Raw genomic sequence first — 22,247 nt, forward strand, 5'->3', positions numbered from 1 at the left:
CATTGACGGTTCTGTGTATATTTTTAACAAAATTGCATTCAGATGTACTGAAATAAACATTTAAACACAATATTTACCAGATATCCAGAAGAAGACAGCTTCTCTTTAGCATCGTCTTTCAAAACAGGTAAACATAAACAGAGCTCTTCCCCCTGAGAGTAAGGTGCTTTTCTCCATCTACATAAGAGTATAGAGTCGTGATACTAGCGCAAAGGAGAGGCATCTGTGTAGACATCACTGTGCTATAGGCATCTTTACAATGGAGTTATTCAACTCAGCTCTTGGAAAAAATATAACTTTTGTACATCCTGCATTTTTCATCATAGGTGGTTTAACTGGAATCCCAAACATAACATTTTATTATGTCTTTCTATTTTTTGTTTATATTGTTTCTGTGGTGGGAAACACAGTTGTGATGGCTGTAATATGCTTGGATCATAATCTGAGAACTCCAAAGTATATTGCAGTTTTTAACCTTGCATTTGTGGACCTGTTTGGTAACACTGCCCTGGTGCCAAAGGTTCTTGACATTTTTCTGTTTGGGCACTACTTTATCCCCTACAACGATTGTTTAACATTCCTGTTTTTTTGCTACACTTGTCTATCACTGCAGTCATTTAATCTGGTGGCACTCTCGTATGACAGAATGGTGGCCATCATCTTTCCACTTCACTATCAAGTAAAGGTGACCCACAGGTTCATGTTTTCTTTGATTGCCTCTCTTTGGGTTTTTACTATTATTGCTGTACTAATTGCAGTTGGACTACTTACAAGACTTTCTTTCTGTAAATCTGTGGTTATTAATAGTTATTTTTGTGACCATGGTCAGATATACCGACTTGCTTGCAATGACCATTTCCCCAGCTATGTCATTGCTTGCTTGTACCCAGTGATTATATTTTGGCTTCCTCTAGCTTTTATCCTGTTAAGTTACCTTTATATTGGCTATACGCTGGTTAAAGTGGCCACACTTCAAGAAGGACTCAAGGCTTTTAAAACATGCATTGGCCATCTTTCATTAGTGGCAATCTATTTTATTCCACTGTTAACTACGTTTACTTTGATGGAAAAAATACAACCAAATGCTAGGATCATAAACCTGTCTTTGACTTCGGTCTTCCCTCCCATGTTGAACCCAATAATTTATGTTCTGCAAACACAAGAAATAAAAGAATCTTTAAAAAGGTTATTAAAAAGGCGAGGAAAATCCAAAATAACAATTTAATATTAGTAGTGATGTGAGCATTTGTTTGCACTATATATTGTGTTTCTTTCAAGCAATCTGTCCTTTGAAATAGAATTTAAAGTAGAATTGTCTAATGTCATTATGAGTTAAGACTGTTTGCAATAAAAGAATAAGTAATTTCATAGGACTGGAGATGATTTTTTAAACAAAATGTAATCAACGATAACACAAAAAGTCTGTTAGGATGCACGTATTATTTGTGATCAAGGTGATAATGGGCTGTTTAAAAAGCAATAGTATCTAAAAAATCATTGAATGTCTGACCTATTTTTTGTCTCTGTGCTGATAATCATTTCAAAACAGAATGCAATTATTTTATCTCGGTCTAATTTTCTTCTAGGAGGGTTTTTTTTTAAATGAAGAAAGCAAATGCATATTTTGTTTTTTTTGTTTTTTTACTTTTTCATATCTACGATTTCTAATAAATTCACAGTGTCACCTTGTCTCTCTGTAAGGCAGCACACAGGCAAACACTGCTTTGACTGAGAGCCAAATATCAGCATGTAAAATGTTTGCAATGGTAGTGCTGGTGTTTATAAGGTGGAAAGTTAAGTGATGTGATTACTTTTGTAGAATCAAAACACTGGAGAAGTTGAAATTTTCACTTGATAGTGACATTAGATGAAGTCAGGGGATTATTTAAAACTATCGTCTTACAGTCAGCTAGAGCCAACATCATGTAAATATTTAAAAAGTTATACAAGCTTAAAGAACTCCACTCTGACACTATCACAGCCAGCATCTGCACAGACAGTGTGGTAATGCTAAGCTAGCCAAGAACCAAGAGTGATGATAAAGCTTAGTGATTGCTGGCCTGTCAATCTTTCATACTAGCCATAAAATATATATTTTTTCAGGTTCCAGTTTTAAGTACTTTCTGATTTCCTTTTTCTCATGAAATTCCTTATCTAGCATCTTTTTTGGCCTTTTTAGCCTTTATTCAATAGTGACAGTGTAGAGAGACAGGAAAGCGGGGAAAGAGAGAGAGAGAGGAAGACATACAGCAAAGGGCCACAGGTTGGACTCAAACCCAGCATGCTGGCCACCTGCTAAGGGTCTTGAGGATCTCTGCCGCTGGCCATGTGCCTGGCCCCCAAGTCCACTTCATCTCTGCCGTTGGCGTCGTGGTAGGCCTCCAAAGCTTCACCGTCTCTGTTGACTCCACTGCCAGCCTCCAGAACTGCTCCATCAGTGCCACTGGCCACGCTCCTTGTCTCCACCACTAGCCTCAGACCCTGAGTTTTGCCCTGAGGCCTGGTCAACCCTCTGAACTGTTTTGTTGTTTGGGCTCGTTTGCTCCCTGTTTTTTGGTTTTGGATTTTTTTTTTTTTTGCCTGTTTTTCCAGCAATACAGTTGTGATTTTTACTTCAGTTCTATGTTCCTGAGTCCTGCATTTTTTAGGTCCACAACTCTGCCTGCCAAACACCTACACCTGAAAGCATGACAGGTCAGGCCCGAGGGTCAGGAGGGGGAGGAATTTGTAAAATAATGTTAGAAAGAATTATAATTCAACCAAATACTTTTATATTACCAAATGATTCTCTTTTCCTGAACACATATTTCTACTTTTAAGATACGTTGCTTAAAAAAATATTAAAGTATTAAAGTCATAAAAACAAAAAAATTAGAAATGTTTTAGAATTTAATTATTTATGAAGCAAATAAAAAAATTCACATTTTTATACCCAAATTTGATCGAGCTTACTGGATTACTCTGAGAGTTAAAAAATGAATCACCGACAAAACTAATTTTTCTATTCCGAAATTAAAAATTCTCTTATGAAGTGAGACATACAGAGTAGCAAGTTCCATCCATCCATCTTCTTCCCCTTATCTCTGGCTGGGTCGCGGGGGCAGCAGTCTAAGCAGAGAAGCCCAGACCTCCCACTCCCCAGCCCCCTCCTCCAGCTGATCTGGGGGGACACCAAGGCATTCCACACCTCACCCAGGAGGCATCTTTGTCAGATGCCTGAACCATCTCAACTGGCTCCTTTCAATGTGGAGGAGCAGCGGCTACACTCTGAGCCCCTCTTGGATGACTGAACTTCTCACCCTATCTCTAAGGGAGAGGCCAGCCACCCTTTGAAAGAATGAGATTGCAAATACAAGCGGTGGAAATGGGCTTCCTCCAGTCACCAACCACAACTCGTGACCATAGTTGAGGGTAGGGACGTAGGTCGACCGGTAAATTGAGAGCTTTGCTTTTACACTCAGCTCCCTCTTCACCACAACAGACCGCTGCAACATCTGCATCACTGCAGCTGCAGCACCAATCCGTCTGTCAATCTTCCGCTACCTTATCCCGTCACTCGTGAACAAGACCCTGAGGCTGTGTCCACACTAGCCCGGATAGTTTTTTAATCGGTGACAAAGGGCAGCATTGTCATTGTCCATTCGTGCACAATGTCCCCAGTCTCCCTTGGAATGCTGTTGAAGCTCTGCTGGAGGTGTGCATTAAAGATCTCACGGACTGGGGCCTCTGCTAGGCATTCCCAGCACACCCTCACTATATGTTTAGGCACGGTAGGTCCGCCCATCAATGAGACCAGGAGTAAACAGATGGTTCTGTGTGATGGGCATGTGTACTGATGCAGAGATGTACTTAAAATGACTCCGGAATTGTGACCAAATCCTTAGACTAGACTGTACCACAGGATTCTTTGTGAAATGAGAAGGCTTAAGTGGTAGTGGAGAGAACAATAAAGCTTCTAAGGATGAGGAAGTGCACGACAGGCGCTCCAGCTTACACCACAGCAATTCTTGAGATTCAAGCCAATGGGTCAATTTGTGAATATGAGAGGACCAATAGTAAAATAAAAAGTTAGGCAAGGCAAGACCACCATCAAACGTCAGTCTCTGTAATAATGATTTCCTCACCCTGGGATGTTTCCCTCCCCACAAAAACGATATAACTAGCTGGTCTAACTTTTTGAAGAAAGCTTTAGGTAAAAATATAGGAATACTCTGAAACAGAAATAACAATCGAGGCAAAATGTTCATCTTTACAGCATTGATCCGACCAATTAGGGACAAAGGTAGCGAATTCCATCTCTGAAAATCTGATTGAATTTGAGTGATTAAAGGGGAGAAATTGGAAGAGTATAAAGAAGACAAAGTACGAGTTACGTTAACTCCCAAATATTTAAAGCCGGCAAGGCTAAGTCTAAAAGGAATGTCAGATTGTTTAAGTGTAAGACTTAAAGAATTTATTTTAAGAAGATTTATTTTGTAACCTGACAGAGAGCCGAACTTGTTTAATAGAGACACAATTGATGGTATCAGAAACATATAGAAGCAGGTCATCTGCATATAAAGACAATTTTAAGTCAAGGCCTGACCGGGAAATACCATGAAAATGAGGAAGGGCCTTCAAAGCTATAGATAGGGGTTCAATTACAATAGCAAAAAGTAGGGGGGACAGGGGGCAACCCTGTCTCGTGCCGCATGACAATGAGAAATAGCCAGAGGAAACACCATTTGTATAGACACTGGCTTGGGGTGCCTTGTACAGCAGTCGAATCCATGAAATGAATCTGTCCTTGAAACCAAATCTTTGTAAGACCGCAAAGAGAAAGCTCCATTCTACACGATCGAAAGCTTTCTCAGCGTCATGTGAGATAACTACTTCTGGATTAATGGTCGAGTGTTGGGAAAGAATGACATTCAAAAGCATGCGAACATTAAAGAACAGCTGGCGGCCTTTAATAAAGCCATTCTGTTCATCTGAAATAATAGTAGGAAGAACCTTTTCAAGGCCAACTGCTAAAATTTTAGCCAAGACTTTAACATCCACATTCAGCAGTGAAATAGGCCTATATGAGGTGCAAGACGTAGGATCCTTACCCTTCTTTAAAAGAACAGTAATTAGTGCTTGAGACAATGTAGGGGGCAATAGACCATGTTCAAAAGATTCATTATACACTGAAAGAAGTAGTGGGGCTAACTTGTCTATAAATGTTTTAAAAAATTCAACTGAGAACCCGTCAGGTCCTGGTGCCTTACTATTGTGCTTGGCCTTGATTACATGCACAATTTCATCCAACCTAAAAGGGGCATCTAATTGTACAGCTATAACAGGATCGACAGTGGGCATTGTAAGACCGTTAAAAAAAGAATCCACCTCAGAGGCGTCAGCAGCAGATTCAGATTCATATAGGGAGGAATAATACTTCTTAAACAACTCATTTACTTCCTTTGAATCAGAGACCAAGTTGCCTGCCGTATCTTTAATTTGAGAAATTAATCGAGAAGAGGCCTGACGTTTTAACTGATGGGCCAAAAGCCTTCTGGGCTTATCACCATGTTCATAATAAGTCGCACGCGCACGAAGTAAAAGGCGCTCAGCATCTGCCGTAGAAAATAAATCAAATTCGGTCCGCAAGTCAAGTCGTCTTTTATGCAAATCAGGAGTGGGACTGGCTACAACCTGTCCATCTATGTCACAAATTTGTGTAGTCAAAGTTTGAAGTTTGGCTTTGTGGTTTTTAGTGAATGGGCAGAGAAAGAAATTATTTGCCCATGCACATATGCTTTAAGAGATTCCCAAAGCAATGACCTCGTAACAGTATCGCTGTCGTTAAACACCATAAATTCATCAATTGAGGATTTGATAAAGGTAACAAATCCCTCATCCGAAAACAACAAAGAGTTAAATCTCCAGGGTGAGGAAAAAGAGGACTGGGCTATGAGCTTGATGTCAACGCTAAGTGGTGCGTGATCGGAAATGACAATTGGATGATATGTAGATGACAGTACTTTTGGAATAAGGGAACCGTCCACAAAAAAATAATCAATCCGCGAAAAGGACTGATGTACCTGAGAAAAGAAAGAGTACGCTCTGGTAGTAGGGTTAGAAAACCTCCAGGGATCTACAAAACCATTCTGAAACATTGGTACATTGTACATGGTGCCTACAACAACCAAATATCTCCCGTTTTTGTCAGCTTTAATCTCAGAGGCTGTAAACTGTACCCTTCTGTTTATTAAGATCGCCACCCCCTGGCTTTTGAATTAAACATTGAATGGAATGTATGTCCCACCCATGGGCACCTGAGCCTAAGATGATCCCTATTTCGCAAATGGGTCTCTTGCAAAAACATTACATCACTCTTTAGACATTTAAGATGCGAGAATATTTTAGATCGTTTAATTGGGCTATTCATACCTTTGACATTCCAAGTTAAAAATCTAATACCACTATTACCTAAGGACTGACCTGAAGTGCTGATCATTGCAGAAAGATAAAAGAGAAAATACTTATTTCTTCACCCCCAAAGAAAGAACAAGTGGGAAAAACACATTCACACAAACACACAAACCAAAACCACAACAACAGAAGTACAGCTTCAGAATAAAAATAATAATAACACGTCAAACACACCGTGCCGCCTCCCCCCTGCACAGCAAAAGCCCCCATCCCCAAACGATGGAGACGGCAGTGCACGCTCCCACCTGGATCAATCTGAACAAAAACGCTCCCGACTACAAAACGAACTGTGTCAAACTAAAGCTCCAACAGTCATTTCTGAATAAATTAAAAGGCACAAATAAAATAAAAATAACACAATTATATTTTACTATTAGACAGGTAAAACAAAACAAGTGTTTGGCAGAGTAACAAACTTACCTTACCACAATGATGTTTGGATTTGGATCATTTGCTATTTCAAACAAACAAAAAAAATAAACATTGTCCCGCTATGTTTTTATCGCATGGTTATTGTCTTAATATATTCCTTGGCCTCTTCTGGCGAGACGAAGTCGCGCTGCATTCCTTGATAAGTGATCCGTAGCCTTGCCGGATAGAGGATCCCAAATCGGACTCCCTGGATGCCGCGAAGCTGCCGACAGACCTCATTGAAAGCCGCACGGGCCCGCGCTAGCGGTGTGGTCGGGGAACACAGAAATGGTCATATTATTTATCTGTACCCTCTGCAGCTCCCTGGCCTTCTGGAGAATCCTAGCACAGTCTGCGTAATAGTGCAGCTTCACAACCATAGCGCGGGGACGTTCATCGATGTTAGGTTCGGTGGGCTCTGTCTACAAGCGGCTCCTTCCCAAGCTGAAATGCCTCCATCAACAGCACGGACACGTAGCAGACAGGATGTTCTCCTCTGGCACACCAACAATGCGTATATTATTGCGGCGAGACCTGGACTCCAAATCCTCGGATTTATTCTCCAATTTGGCCAACTCCTTTCACATCGCATTCACTTTGGCTTGGAGGTGGACAATATCATCCGTGCATGTAGAGAGAGACTGCTCCATCTCCGTAACTGTGCTTCTGAGGCCAGCGAATTCCTGCCGCATGGTCGTTATGTCTGAGGAAAGGTCCATTTTTAGTTGCTGTATGTCGGACCTGATAGACGTGAGATTCTCTGCAAAGGCTGCCATCAGTTCCTTTTTAAACAGTGCTGAAATTTCTTCATGAAGTTCAGAGAGGAGTTCAGGCTTCGCGAACTTCTCCGTATCGACGAGCAGCGTGTCGGGCGACCCAGGCAGTGGCGAAGTTTTACCACGAGGCGGGGATGCAGTGTTAGCAGCAGGCCGCAAGTTCGGCTGAGAGGTGTTTGCGCTCTTATTAACCTTAGGCGACATTCTAAACGCAAAAAGCAAAAAGAGCCTTGTCTCGGAACTATACAAAACAGTTGATATATTAAAAAAAACCCGTCAAAATGTGCCTGGAAATACTAGATAATAACTAGACTCTGTAGGAGCTGCGCCATGTTCACATAAACCGCACTGAACATGATTCTAACTGTGCTTTGCATAACAGATAGCACAGAGCCACAACAAGGCCTGAGAAGAGGACAAATAGAAAGAGACAGAGAAAGAGAGAGAGTTTCCTTCAGCTTACTGTAAAGAGTGTTACAAAACTTTAATATTTTATCTATCAGAAATACAATTTGTTAGTTTTGGCTGTTATATATATATATATGTATAAATGATTTTTTTTTTATTTATTCTGAATTAATATTGCTGTTTATTTAGTTTGTATTGTTCTTACAGTTTACTATTTTTTCCAATAATTATTTCATTTTGTTACAAAAAGGAAATTAATCAGCTGTGACACCTCACTGACATTTGAATGCATGAATATTCAGTTTATGACCATGTGACACAACTTCCAGTGATGGAGGTAAAATATAAATGACACTCTTTGCAGCTTAGAGGCACACATGATAGCGTTTGTGGTGAGTTTGATTACACCAAATGTTGTTAAGCAACTGTCTGATATTGTGTTATATGTATAGTTATATACTTTGCACATGTAGGAGGAAACGTTCCAATGGGTTTAGAGCAGAAATTAATTATTGGATTTAATGCCACATTTGTTCACCCAGGAAGATTCTATCTTGGTGGGTTTTCTGACATGGCTCATGATAATTATTACTATATCTTCCTGTGTTTTGTCTACATATTTACTGTTGTAGGAAATGTTTTGCTCATTTTAATTATTTTTCTGATAAAGACTCTTCATACTCCGAAATACTTGATTGTGTTCAACCTGGCTTTGACAGATTTGTGTGGGAGCACAGCTCTCATCCCAAAACTGTTAGACACATTTCTGTTTGACAGAAGATACATTCTCTATGAGGCTTGCTTAAGTTATATGTTCTTTGTTTTGTTCTTTGCAAGTATTCAGTCATGGACACTTGTCATTATGGCATATGACAGATTTATAGCCATTTGTTTCCCTTTAAGGTACCATAGTATTGTGACTAAAACATCTATTGCTGCAATGCTAGCCTTTGAATGGGTGCTTATAACAAGCATCATGGCATCTACTGTTGGGCTTATTGATCGCCTTTCCTTCTGTGGATCTTTTGTGGTGAAAAGCTTTTTCTGTGATCATGGACCTGTGTTTTATCTGGCATGCAATGATACATCTTTAAACCGCATAATGGCATATGTTGCCTTAGTTAGTTTCATCTGTATTCCTCTAATATTAATAGCGTTTACTTATGTTTGCATTTCCATAGCACTGAGCAGAATTGCGTCAGGAGAGGAACGACTCAAAGCACTGAAAACTTGTACTTCTCATGTGATTCTAGTTGCTGTTTTCTTTTTGCCATTGGTGGGAACAAACATAGCTGCAGTGGCCTCCTATATTCATCCTAATGCCAGGATCATAAACTCAACTTTGGCATACACCATACCAGCTTTGCTTAATCCTATTATATATGCTTTAAAGACAGAAGAAGTGATGAATGCTGTCAAGAAGCTTTGGAAAAAAACCCCGTTTATAAACACAGCATAAAAATGATGAACTTATTTCACGTTTCCCTGACATAAAATCACTCTGTTACAGAATCTTCTTCACAATACCCGCTGTTTTAAAAAAGCTCAGTACATTGTAAAAGATAACTCACACCCTGGGCACTCCCTGTTTGAACTTTTGCCCTCGGGCAGACGGTACGGAGCAGTTAGTGTAAGGACAAACAGACTCAAACACAGCTTTTACCCAAACGCAATAACATGTCTGAACGCTGCTGCTAAAAAAATGTCCATCACGGCACTCTTGAAATGATCTATACACTGACTGAAGCATGTGTGTGGGAATGTATGTGAATGTTTGCTCATACTATTCTTATTAGCACTTTAAGTATTTTATTTATTGATTTATTAAATTTTATTGTTTTCATTTATATTTTCATATTTTTATGGATGATGCACTGATCAGAGACCACTTTTAATTTCGTTGTACAATTGGACAATGACAGTAAAGACTTTCTGATTCTGATAAGCTGCACAGTTATTGTTATCTGTACTTACTATCATACATATATATATATGTGTGTGTGTGTGGGTTGGCATACAGTAAATTTGCCAGCCAAATAAAATAAGCGATGTTGAAATGGTAGTGTTTTTTCTATATTTTAACAGTTTTGGCATCCCATCATATGAAACTTAACAGTTAACAGATATACTGTATATATATAACTGTTATACTGTTATGAAACAATGATTTAATCCTCAAATTAAAAATCAGCCAATTAAAAAATGAATTTGCAGATTTTAAATTGTGTATGTGTTCCTTCATAATTCTTTTTTCCCCCCAAAATTTCAAATGTGCAAACTCTGCATGATTTCATCTCCCAGTTACATGTTTACTTTTGCCATCCAAATAACATACTTCACACTTCACAATCATAATCAAACAGGAGCTTAAATAATAATAATAGTAATAGATAGTTATCTTAATTGGTATATAGACTAAGATGACTGCCCTGAGACATGAGGTTAATGCGAGAGACTTTAATGTTGCAAACATAACGAAATTGTTTAATAATAAATAATTACCACACTCCCTTACATGGTACATTAAATTTAAATAATAGATAAATAATGTAAATAACGTCAGGATGCAGTGTGTGAGGATCCAAAATGCAGATGCAGGTGGAGCTTGACTAACGCCAAGCCGTTTATGAACTGATATGAAAACCACATAATGCAAAACATGAAACTAAACCAAAAAACAAATGCAAACTATAGAATTCACTAGAGCAGGGGTAGGCAACTCCAGGCCTTGAGTACCGGTGTCCTGCATGTTTTGGATGTCCTCGATCCAGCACAGCTGATTTAAATGGCTACATTACCTCCTCAACATGTCTTGACGTTCTCCAGAGGCCTGGTAATGAACTAATCATTTGATTCAGGTGTGCTGACCCAGGGTGAGATCTAAAACCTGCAGGACACCGGCACTCAAGTTCTGGAGTTGCCTACACCTGCACTAGAGAGCTGAGACACAATTGGACCAGGCAACAGAATAATGTTGGGGAACTGAGCAGTACACTCTGAATCAGGACAAAGGAAGACTGAGACAGTATATACAGGAGGAGAACTGGAGACACATAGGAAACACAAATCGGGAATATTGAGGAATAACAAGACAAGGGAAGTAACCTCGACACAACACACACAAGACAAAAGACTTTCACAATAAAACAGGAAAGAAGAGGCAGAATATAAACAAAGACCGCAAAGGATAAAATAAATTATAAAGGAAACTATGTATACTATTGATATACAAGAAGACTCAAACAGCATAAGAGATTCTCAATAACAAAGGAATCACAAAACCCAAAAGAACTGTAAATATAAAACCCTGGGTCTAAAAACCCAGGGATCCTTAAATAATTTAAATGAATTTGTTGGCACTAATCTACTTTTTCCGGGGCACATACATGTCAAAGCTTTGATTGCAACTATAGATCCAGTTATAAAATATGCATATTAATTAACTTTTCAAAGAACAATAGTAATTGAATTTATTATGTAAAGAAAACAGACTACTAAATGAAAGATGTAGGTTTTAACCTGTTTATCTTCAAGTATGCCTTACCTTGCCTTGCTTTGTCATGACTTAGATTCTAATTTCCTGGCACTATTCCTTGGATGCATGAAATATCAATATAAATCCAAAAAATAAAGAGAGCACATTAAAATATTTAATGTAAAATAACATGAAAAATCAGTTTATTTAATGAATACGATTGTTAAATTTTGTAAATTTATTGTTAAAAAACAATTTTATTGTTAAAAACAATAAAATTACAATAAATTTACACACGATTTCATGTTGATTTAAAGCTAAAGCATCTGTATTTTAATTTATCATGCTAAATTACAATAATCTTCTGTATTTTACCTCCTGAAAAGCTAAGTATTTTTATGTGATGTTAAATTTATATAATTTTATGATATTACACTGAAACCTGAGCTGCCACCCAGTGAGTAGAAAATAACATGGACATTAATCTACCCAATTAATGCCCATGTGACATAGTTACTCTGCTGCATCACAGTCTTAGAGGTAAAATACAAATACCAGGTTGGTCATGAGACGCCTCACTTTAGTGCACTGCTTATGTAGTTTCATTACAGCAACTTTGGATCAGATGCTTCCCTTTGCGTTATATGCTTTTATCTGCGATTTTTATGACTAAGGAAACCTATTTGTAATGGACTCAGACGAAGAAGCCACTACTAAGTTTAATAACACATTTGTTCGCCCTGCAAAATTTTATCTCAGTGGGTTTTCCAACATCCCTCATGTCAAATATTTCTATGTTTTCCTGTGTTTTGTCTACATCATGACTGTTTTGGGTAATGGCTTTCTTCTCTCAGTTATTTGGCTGGTGAAGACTCTTCATACTCCTAAATACATGATTGTGTTCAACATGGCTTTGACAGATTTGTGTGGGAGCACAGCTCTCATCCCCAAACTATTAGACACATTTCTGTTTGACAGGAGATACATCGTTTATGAGGCCTGTTTAAGTTATATGTTCTTTGTTTTGTTCTTTGGAGGTGTGCAGTCATGGACGCTTGTCACGATGGCATATGACAGACTTATAGCAATTTGTTTCCCTTTAAGGTATCATAGCATTGTGACTAAAACAGCTATTACTTCAATGTTGCTGTTTATATGGCTTCTTATGTTGAGTCTAACAACATTAGTTGTTGGGCTTATTAATCGTCTTTCCTTCTGTGACTCTGTTGTGGTGAAAAGCTTTTTCTGTGATCATGGACCAATATATCGTCTAGCATGTAATGATCCATCTTTAAATATCATTATGGCAAATGTTGGTGTAAGTATAGGAGTCTTCATTCCACTAATATTCATAGCCTGCACTTATGTTTGCATTTCCATAGCGCTGAGCAAAATTGCATCAGGAGAGGAACGACTTAAAGCACTGAAAACTTGTACTTCTCACCTGATCCTTGTTGCTATTTTGTTCCTACCATTTGTAGGTACAAACATTGCTGTATGGGCCTCCTACATTCATCCTAATGCCAGAATTATAAACTCAACTTTGACACACACCATACCAGCTTTGATCAATCCTATTGTATATGCTTTAAAGACAGAAGAAGTAATGAATGCGGTCAAGAAGCTTTGGAAAAAAAAAAAAATTAGCAGTGGAGTCACAAAATGTTGAACCAAATGTTTCTATTATATTGACCCATTTGGGACTATTACAGTATACTTTTTAAAAAAAAGTTCCAGCTATTTGTGCTATAATATTACATTTAGAAATAGTGTATTATGTTATGATCTTCACTGTATATCATGTTTACATAAACTGTTTTGAATACTGTATTTTGTATGGAAAATAATTTTAACACCCACAACCCTTGAAAAAAAAGTTTTAAAAAAGCAATGAATGAATGAAAGTTGAATTTATGTACCTGATTTTTTTTTTAAAGTTATATATTTAAATATAAAAACCAGGAGGACGTTTGGAACTGTATATTCACCTTTATTTGATCAGGAAGTAAAAAAATAATTTCTTTAGCAATAGTGTCCTTAAACATATTGTGCCATGCAGAGGAATCTTAACAAAGAAGCTGCATTGAGAGTAGTGATGTGTCGGTCGCGAACGAAACGGCTTTTAGAGCCGCCTCTTTGAAGTGAACGACGCAAGCTGGCTCCTTATTGGGAGCGTTTTTTTTGTTTGGTTGTTTGTTTTCTCCTCCTTTCTGTCACCCTCTCTCTCGGGGGAGGGGCGGTAGTTACACTCTCAGTAGCACAGGAACAGAGCGGGAGGGAAAGAGAGAGAAAGAGAGCCAGGGACAACAACGTCACATTAGAAAGGTATAGTAATCATCCACAACTATTTTCAGTTGCGGATGATAAAGGATTCAAAAGTTTATTCATGAAGGCCCATATGACAGAGAATGCGCATCTTTTTTTTGTTTTGCATATTTTAATTTATGTTTAATTGTGTTGTGGTTTGCAGTGTTTTGTATTGTTTCACTTTAAATTTGTTTAAAAGGAAAAAGCTGAAAATTTAAATAGTTAAAAGTTGAAATGTAAATAGTTGGTTTTTGTATTATATGATTTATTTATTACATTTTATGTGGAGTGAATAAATAAAAGTATATTTACGGTGGCCCCTAGAGGCAAAGCATGTAAAAACTCCAAAACACGTACAAAACACATTGGAGGTGCTCCAGGATGCTAGGATGCTAGGGGCAGTGTTGAGCTTTTGTTACCTAGTGGCTACACAAGCCAGGAAGTACCAACGATGGGATTTGGTAACAGGTAAATAAACTTTTTTTTTTTTAAATTATTTGAATATATATGAGTGTTTGTGTATAAATACACAGACAATACACATATGCTTTCAGTTGTGTAATTTAAGTGATCTAGGTAGCTCTGTTTTAGAAGTTCAGTTAACGCTAGCAATGTGTTTTGGAGTTTGTATATGGTTTGGAGTTTGTACGTGCTATTTGGAGTTTGTACATGCTTTGTCTCTAGGGGCCACGTATATATTTATATATAAACATATATAAATAAAACCAAGGTTTTTTGACATTAGTAATTCACTTTGTGCATAATTTTACCTTGTTGTTAATAATAAATTAATTAAAGCACCAAAAGAACATGAAGAGCTGATTGGGAGCTAAAATTAGACAGCATAGCATGCATTTTCACTACTATGCAGATGATACCCAACTTTAACTATCCATATGTTAAACTGCAGGAATGTGCTAAAGACATAAAGACCTGGATGACCTCTAATTTTCTGCTTCTAAATTCAGATAAAACTGAGGTTATTGTACTCAGCCCTAAAAATCATATAAATGCGGTTTCTAGTCAGGTGCTTACTCTGGATGGCATTCAATTGGCCTCCAGTAACACTGTGAAGCCTTGGAGTTGTTTATGACCAGAACATTTCCTTTAATACGCATATCAAACAAATATGCCGTGACCTGATGCTGCTGTCTCCAGTGGCTTACTCTAACCCTATTTACCCACCCCTGTTGCTTGTCATGTGTTTTCATGGTCTTATGGTGTCAGGTTCCTGTGCTTTTGTGCTGAGGAGTTTTTGTTTTCTGTCTCATACTGATCCCCTATGAGGAGCTCAGTCTGAGTAGAGTTCTTTTTTTTTCGCCTCCACTCCCCTTTTGTATTGTACATTTCATTGTTTTTCTTTACGCCACCTGTTCTGACCTGTTTCCCCAATGTGTTGTTTGTGTAATGTATGTACGATTGGAAGAGGTCCAATTTCGCTGCAGGCAACTCCAAGTGACATAAGGCTTCATCATCATCATCATGTAGGACTCCTTTCTTCTATTTGTGCAATATCTCCAAAATTAGAAACATCCTTTCTCAGAGTGACTAGTTCATGCATTTAGTCAAAGTCAGGTTTATTGCCCAAAACCATATGTACAGCTTATGCACAGGAATTTGAAATTGCAGTGCTCCTACAGCCCTCACTGTTACACTAAAACAACATAAAGATAAAAAGATAAAAATAAAATAAAAGTCTTATATACAACACAGTACAATGCAATCTTATATAAACAACAGTGTCCAACACAATCTGAGTGTTTGTGGGCAAGAGTTTTTGTGCAAGCGGGGTGGGGGAATCAGTGAAAGGGAGATGATGCTGGTTCAGAGTTTTGAATGTCTGAGGTGGGGTGGGGGTTCAGAGGGAAGAGGGGAATGCAGGTCTGGAGTTTGTGTGTGTGTGTGTGTGTCGAGAGGGACAGAGCAGGGAGAAAGTTCAGCATCCTGACAGCCTGATGGATGAAGCTGTCTCTAGCTGGTTCTAGCCCGGATGCTTTTCAGTCTCCTTCCTGATGGCAGCAAAATGAAAAAGTGTTGGACGGATGAGTGGAGTCACCTGTAAAAAACCTGAGACGTTTCCAGTGTGGGGAAGATCTAGTAGCGGGGGTCGCTGATGGTAAATGCCTCTGAAGCGGTCTGCAGTTCATTAGTGTAATTTGTAGCTCTTTCATGTATGAAAAGTTTGTGGATTTGCTTTTGTTGATTTTGAGCAGGAACTCACGACTGTATGAGCGTTTTTGTGAAAAACAAGAAAAAGAGCATAACAAAGACGGGAACACTGCTTTGTTGGGACAGAGAGCAGTCCCTGCATGTGTCTGCGCCGCCCTCCTGAAAAAGGAATCCTTCTAGGCTGGACTACTGTAAGTTGTTATTATCAGTATGTCCTAAAAACTTCCTTCTTCACCTTCAGTTGATCCAAAATGCTTCAGCAAGAGTACTGACAGCGAATAGAAAACGAGAGTCTATTTCCCCTATACAGGCTTCGCTTTATTGGCTCCCTGTTAAATCCAGTATTGAATTTAAAATCCTGCTCCTCACATATAAAGTCTTGTATAATCAGTCCTTATCTTATGTTAAAGATCGTATAGTACCATATCACCCCAACAGAGCACTTTGGCTTACTTGTGGTTCCTGGGTTATTTAAAAGTAGAAAGGCCTTCAGCATTCAGGATTCTCTCCTGTGGAACCAACTCCCAGCTTGTATTTGGGAGACAGATACCCTTTCTACTTTAAAGATTAGGCTTAAAACTTTCCTTTTTGCCAAAGCTAGGGCTGGATCAGGTGACCCCGAATCCACCCTTAGTTGTGCCACTCTTAGTGAATAGACTTAGGATGCTGGGGGCTTCTCATGATGCACTGTTTCTGCTGGATGTTTCTTCCGGTTAAAAGGGAGTTTCCTTTCTACTGTCACAAAAGTACTTGCTTTGGGGTTTGTTTGATTGTAAGGATTTCTCTGTGTCATGGTCCGGGTGTGTGCTGGATTTTTCCAACTTGCCAGTGATTCCACTTACGGGTGGAGCCAGCACTCAGAAACACTCATGGCTAGAACATCAACTTACCCTTGTTGGTGAAGGCCTCACAGTCATAGGGCCTCATCATAGTTAAACTCAGTACTAACCTCTTTTTCCTCTGCTCTCAGTAGTCTGTCGGATGCCAGTGCCTCACCGCCATAAACCTGTCTTCATACAGCAGCTGGTCTTCGTTTCACCCACCTGCCTGCCCTGTGCCCAGCTTCACTCTAATCCTTGTCTCCCTTATTTTTAGTGACTCTGAGAGCCCCGCTTTGCAATCCTGCCTTGTCCCGCAGTACATGGTTCCTGCACTGGAAAATACCCTGTGTCGGGTTCCCTGGCTGCTGCCCCTGCCAGCAAGAGACTAATTCACTGGACTCTCCCACAGCACATAAAGTGTCATTCTTGTTCACAGTTCATGCTCATGGTTTATATTGTTGTTTCTCTCTTAGCGCTGTCTAGTTAAATCATAGTATAGACTTGTTCATAGCATAACATGGGAATGTTTGAGTTGTTTTCATAGTGCAGCATATGTTTTTGAATTTCCTCCAGAGATTTTTTAGTGCCTCTCACTCTTAGTTCATGGTTTGTGGTTTTTTGCGTTTAACTATTCCCCACTGTGTGTCACATCTTGTTTGCTGTAATAAACAATCGCGTTACATTCACGCTCCCCGTGTCCGAGTGTTGTCTGCACCTGAGTCCATTCATCTGTGTTGGCCACCCAGCAGTGACACTCTGTATAATTGTAATCTTTACCCTACAATATTAAGCGCCTTGAGGGGATTGTTGTTATGATTTAGAGCACAGGTGTCGAACTCCAGGCCTCGAGGGCCGGTGTCCTGCAGGTTTTAGATGTGTCCTTGATCCAACACAGCTGATTCAAATGGCTACATTACCTCCTCAACATGTCTTGAAGTTCTCCAGAGGCCTGGTAATGAACTAATCATGTGGTTCAGGTGTGTTGACCCAGGGTGAGATCTAAAACCTGCACGACACCGGCCCTTGAGGCCTGGAGTTCGACACCCCTGATTTAGAGCTATATGAATATAACTGAATTGAATCGGGTGTCTGTTTTGTAGATTTTCTGCCACTCTGAAACACATTCTGACAACTCGCAGCACAATGGCACACAGCCATCAGTTCGATTAAACCCAATTTTTTTTTTATATATAATTACTTTAAGGCACTTTATATTGAAAGGTAAAGACCCTATAGTAGGGCTGCTCAATTAATCGAATTTTAATCTCGATTACGATCTGGGTTTTCAACGATCATTAAAAATGACTGAGCCAATTATTAGCACCTCCCTCGTGCTTTACTCTCGCGCTGCTCCGTGTGACAAATCGAGCGCACCTCTCTGCGTTTCGAACATACGTCACAGCAATTAAGAGGACCCAAGGGAAGCTCGGAAAGCTAAGCAGAAGTTAGTTGGAGAGGAGAGGATAATGGCTGCTGAAGAAAGAATGCCGTTGGTTGAAAAGAGAGGTAAAACGACTTCAGTGGTGTGGAAACCAATGTTCCCTCTAAGCTGCGCACGTGCGCAATTGCGCACTGCTGGCACGGTCTCTGCGCACAGAAAATCTGCGTTGCGCACAAAAAAAAGTCTAACCTGAATTGAAATTAAAATTAAAACTTTAACAATTCTGTTTTGCAGTGTTAGTCAGTAAGTGACTGGCTGCTCCTGTATGGGATTAGAACGATGCCACCTTATCCCATAGTCCAGCCAATAATGCGATTCACATTCGTATATACGCAGCCAATCAACGTCGTTGACAGGCTATGACAGCGTCCTTATGTGCCGACAACGGTGTTTTAGCTAGCAAAGCGGCGTGCTGATGTGCAGTGAAGCCACATTAATGACAACGTGTACAACCATTGGAGATGTGAGCAGGACAGACGGAACAATTGACGGAAAAAGTGTGGACTTTATACCAGTTTTTAAATTGTGTTGATAGGCCAAGTAAAACCAGAGTTATGATAAAAATATCTGCAATGTTTGGTTTTCTTCCTGAATACTATCGTTGTTTATATTTACTGCGGGAAGAAACGGTAAAAACGGCGTTTTATAAGGAAAACGTCGAAAGCACTCTGCCTGTGAGCAAAACCAAAACCAAAAAAAACCCCACCCTTTCCTATTGGTCGAAAAAAGTACCATGTCGACCAATCAAAAAATGATATGGCAACGTGGCATCTAGTTGTTAAGAAACGGGGGGAAGTTTTAGGAGTGACGGCGGTGTTCTGAGATGTGAGAGATTTGAGACGTTTAGCGCAAATCTTGTGTAGTTAGTGTGTAGTGTAGTCAATAGTTTTGTTGTGTGTGTCAGAACAATGAGGCGACTGCTGAATGTTACAAGTGTTACAGGAGTGATACATCTCCTGTTGTCAAGCCTGCAGGTATCAGGCTGTTGTTCTCCTTTATCTCATAGTGCATCAGAAATTACTTTTTGGAGTGGCAAAAATAATTTGTGTGGCATCAGATTTGATGCAGAACAGCTGATTGTTCTGTAAATAGTTTGAAATGTTTATTTAAAAAAACGCCTTGGCTGCATTAAAAAAAAAAAAAAAAAAAAAAAAAGCTGCAAAAAACTTTGTTTGCCAAACTGAGGAGTAACTATATAATTAATTGCCCAACATTGGTCATTATATACTGTATTTGGCAGACAGAGAGTTACAGACTCTCTCCCAGACCACAGACTCATAATTCAAGTCAGAGCTTTATGAAAAAAAACAAGAAAGAGAGAAAGTTGTGTTTTCAAAATTGGAGTTCAAGTTATTTTTACTTCCAATAGTGTTAACATACTACACAGGTCATGAACAGGATTTTTTAAATTTTCATTGTAAGTGGGCTAAAGCAGTTAATTTAAAGTAGTCTAACATAAATGTAAATGCTGTAATTTGATTATTTTAATAAACCATGTAACTTGGATGGATTAGATGCTGGCATGACCACAGTGCACATGTCTGCTGTCGCTCACAGTGGTCCAAGGGATCGCTCAGACACATGAAAAATTTGAGGGAACATTGGTGGAAACATTATGGGTTCGCGGAGTCAGACGTGGATCAAATATTGTGCAGTATTTTGAAGTTCACTAAACATAGATGTTTACATTTTTCATTTATTTTTTATATTGCAAACATTTGCACTGTAATCAGTATTTGCACAATATTTTATATTATTTTTTGACAATCTTTAAAGCCATTATTCAATACATTGTTATTGTTAAATAAATATCGTCAAATAATCGAGATCTCAATTTCAGTGAAAATAATCGTGATTATCATTTTTGCCATAATCGAGCAGCCCTATCTACAGTGTTAGAGCTGAAAAGGATCCAGCAGAAATGTCTGATATGATCCAGAGAAAGCAAGTAGTGAGCAGTATGGGGATGTCCCCACAAGCAATACTAAGGGCACAGTTTATTACTAAAATTCTGAAAATGCAACAGTATTTGCTTTTTTAGTGCCATATTCTATGCAGCATACATTAAACAGAAACATTTTCAGGTAAAGAAAAGTGAACTTTTTTTTGTAACATGCTTTTAGTAAATTTGGAATCCCACTACAGTCTGGAAATATTAAATATTTAGGTATTAATATCTCTCCTATGCTTGCAGATTTAATTAAATTAAACCACATCCCACTCCTAAAGAAAGTAGAAGGCGATTTGGCCAGATGGAAATCTCTACCTATATCACTCATGGGAAGGGTCGCTGCAATAAAAATGATGGTCTTGTAAAAAATAAATTATTTATTTTGAATGTTCCTGAGTAAATCATCACAAGACTGGTTCAGATCTCTAGATTTGTGTTACAGTGTTTATGTGGTATTATTCCACTTCCCACAAATTTTAGTGCAATTGGGAAACAGCGCCCCCCTCTCGCTGTGGCTGGTTAGGTGAGGCTGGCTGCAGTATTCGCTGTCAGTCTGCCGTAGCCATAGGAGAGGTGAGTTGTATTGTTCCGCACATAATGTAGCTAACTAGTACAGACACATAAAACATGTTTGACCAACTGATGGGCACCGGGTATAATAAGTGTTTAGTGAACACATGTCCAACACCAGTATGTACTTTTAATTTGTTTATTATTGTGTAAAACTGTATGCTAAAGCGGAATGCTAATGGGATATTCTGCCATAGTGTGCTGTGTGGACTGGTGTGTGGCGAGCCCTTTGCAGTGATACAACACCGTTGTTTCCATTCAGGAAATAAAGTGGCAACAATCAATCAGAGACTCCTTGTCTTCTTAAAAACACCACACAACGCAGAGTCGAGGAGTCTGTTTGGGCCGACCTGTTGCAGCGGGGTGAAGCAGAAACCGGTTACATTTGCATATTTCTAAATTCCTTTGGAAAGATAAACCCCCGCGTATCAGCTTAAAAACACTACAAAGAACCAAGGATAAAGGAGGACTAGATCTATCTAACTTTCAACACTACTTCTTAGCCAACAGGCTTCAATTCATCTCAGGATGGTTAAAACATACCTTCCTAATGAGCCTTGGCTAGATGTAGAAGAGGCACTATGCAATCTAGAGATATCAGACCTACCATTTATCAGCTTAAACATCAAACAACAGGAATGCTTTAAAAGCATAACATCAGCTCTTCTCTGACAGCATGGTGGGAGTTTCTAAAAATGACGGAGTCTTCATTAATTCCATGCAAACGTGCACCTATCTGGAACAACCATAACATATTAGAAGACAATAATATTATTAACTTCCCAGATTGGAGTTGCAAAGGAATGAAATACTTATATATAACATATATTAGAATGAACAGACTTTATTCTGTTTGACAAACAAGTTATACAATATGGGATCAACAAGAAAAGATTTTTAGAATATAAACAAATTAAATCCACAGTAAAAAAGAAATTTAAACCCAGTCAAGTTGAATTACAAACACCACCAAGTGTGGTACAATTTCTTACTATTAAAACCCCCAAATTATTATCTAAAATATACAGAACACTTTCTAAAATAGATGAATCAATATTCCTTCCTATTACAAAATGGGAAGCAGATTTATCGATCAGCTTAAACCAAAACTTCTGGTCTCAGTTATGGTTAAAAACCTTTCAACTGATTAGAAATCCCAGTCTGCAATTAATACAACACGAAATACTACACAGAGTGCACTATACACACTGTTAAAAAAAAATCTTAAAAAAACAGTAATATTCCAGCAGCTGGGGCGCCAAAATACTACCGTAAAATAACAGAAAATAACTTCCTCATAAAAATACAGTTATTTTCAGTAATGAAAATAGAGTTTGTTGCGCTAATTTTACATGGGATTCTGCCTTTTCCAAGTGCTTTTAGACATTAAATTAGGAACATTTTAACGTGATCAAACAATGAAATTACCTATAAACAAGGTCGATGAATGTAGCAATATGAATCA

General features: G+C 38.6%; 3 protein-coding genes across 3 annotated transcripts; all 3 read left to right on the forward strand.

Annotated features, from left to right (window-relative positions):
• The first annotated feature begins 259 nt into the window (after positions 1-259).
• On the forward strand, positions 260-1,225 carry LOC100705803 (olfactory receptor 6C4-like). Its single transcript, XM_003457554.4, has one exon. It carries the CDS (start codon positions 260-262, stop codon positions 1,223-1,225), a length of 966 nt encoding a protein of 321 aa, XP_003457602.1.
• A 7,310-nt stretch (positions 1,226-8,535) lies between these two features.
• LOC100705540 (olfactory receptor 1-like) lies at positions 8,536-9,507 on the forward strand. Its single transcript, XM_003457553.3, has one exon. The coding sequence runs from the start codon at positions 8,536-8,538 to the stop codon at positions 9,505-9,507; it is 972 nt and encodes a 323-aa protein (XP_003457601.1).
• A 2,704-nt stretch (positions 9,508-12,211) lies between these two features.
• On the forward strand, positions 12,212-13,192 carry LOC100705272 (olfactory receptor 1-like). Its single transcript, XM_013265597.1, has one exon. The coding sequence runs from the start codon at positions 12,212-12,214 to the stop codon at positions 13,190-13,192; it is 981 nt and encodes a 326-aa protein (XP_013121051.1).
• The last annotated feature ends 9,055 nt before the right edge of the window (positions 13,193-22,247 follow it).

This window comes from Oreochromis niloticus, linkage group LG10 (assembly GCF_001858045.2).
Source record: "Oreochromis niloticus isolate F11D_XX linkage group LG10, O_niloticus_UMD_NMBU, whole genome shotgun sequence".
In the NCBI taxonomy this organism is placed as follows: Eukaryota; Metazoa; Chordata; class Actinopteri; order Cichliformes; family Cichlidae; genus Oreochromis; species Oreochromis niloticus.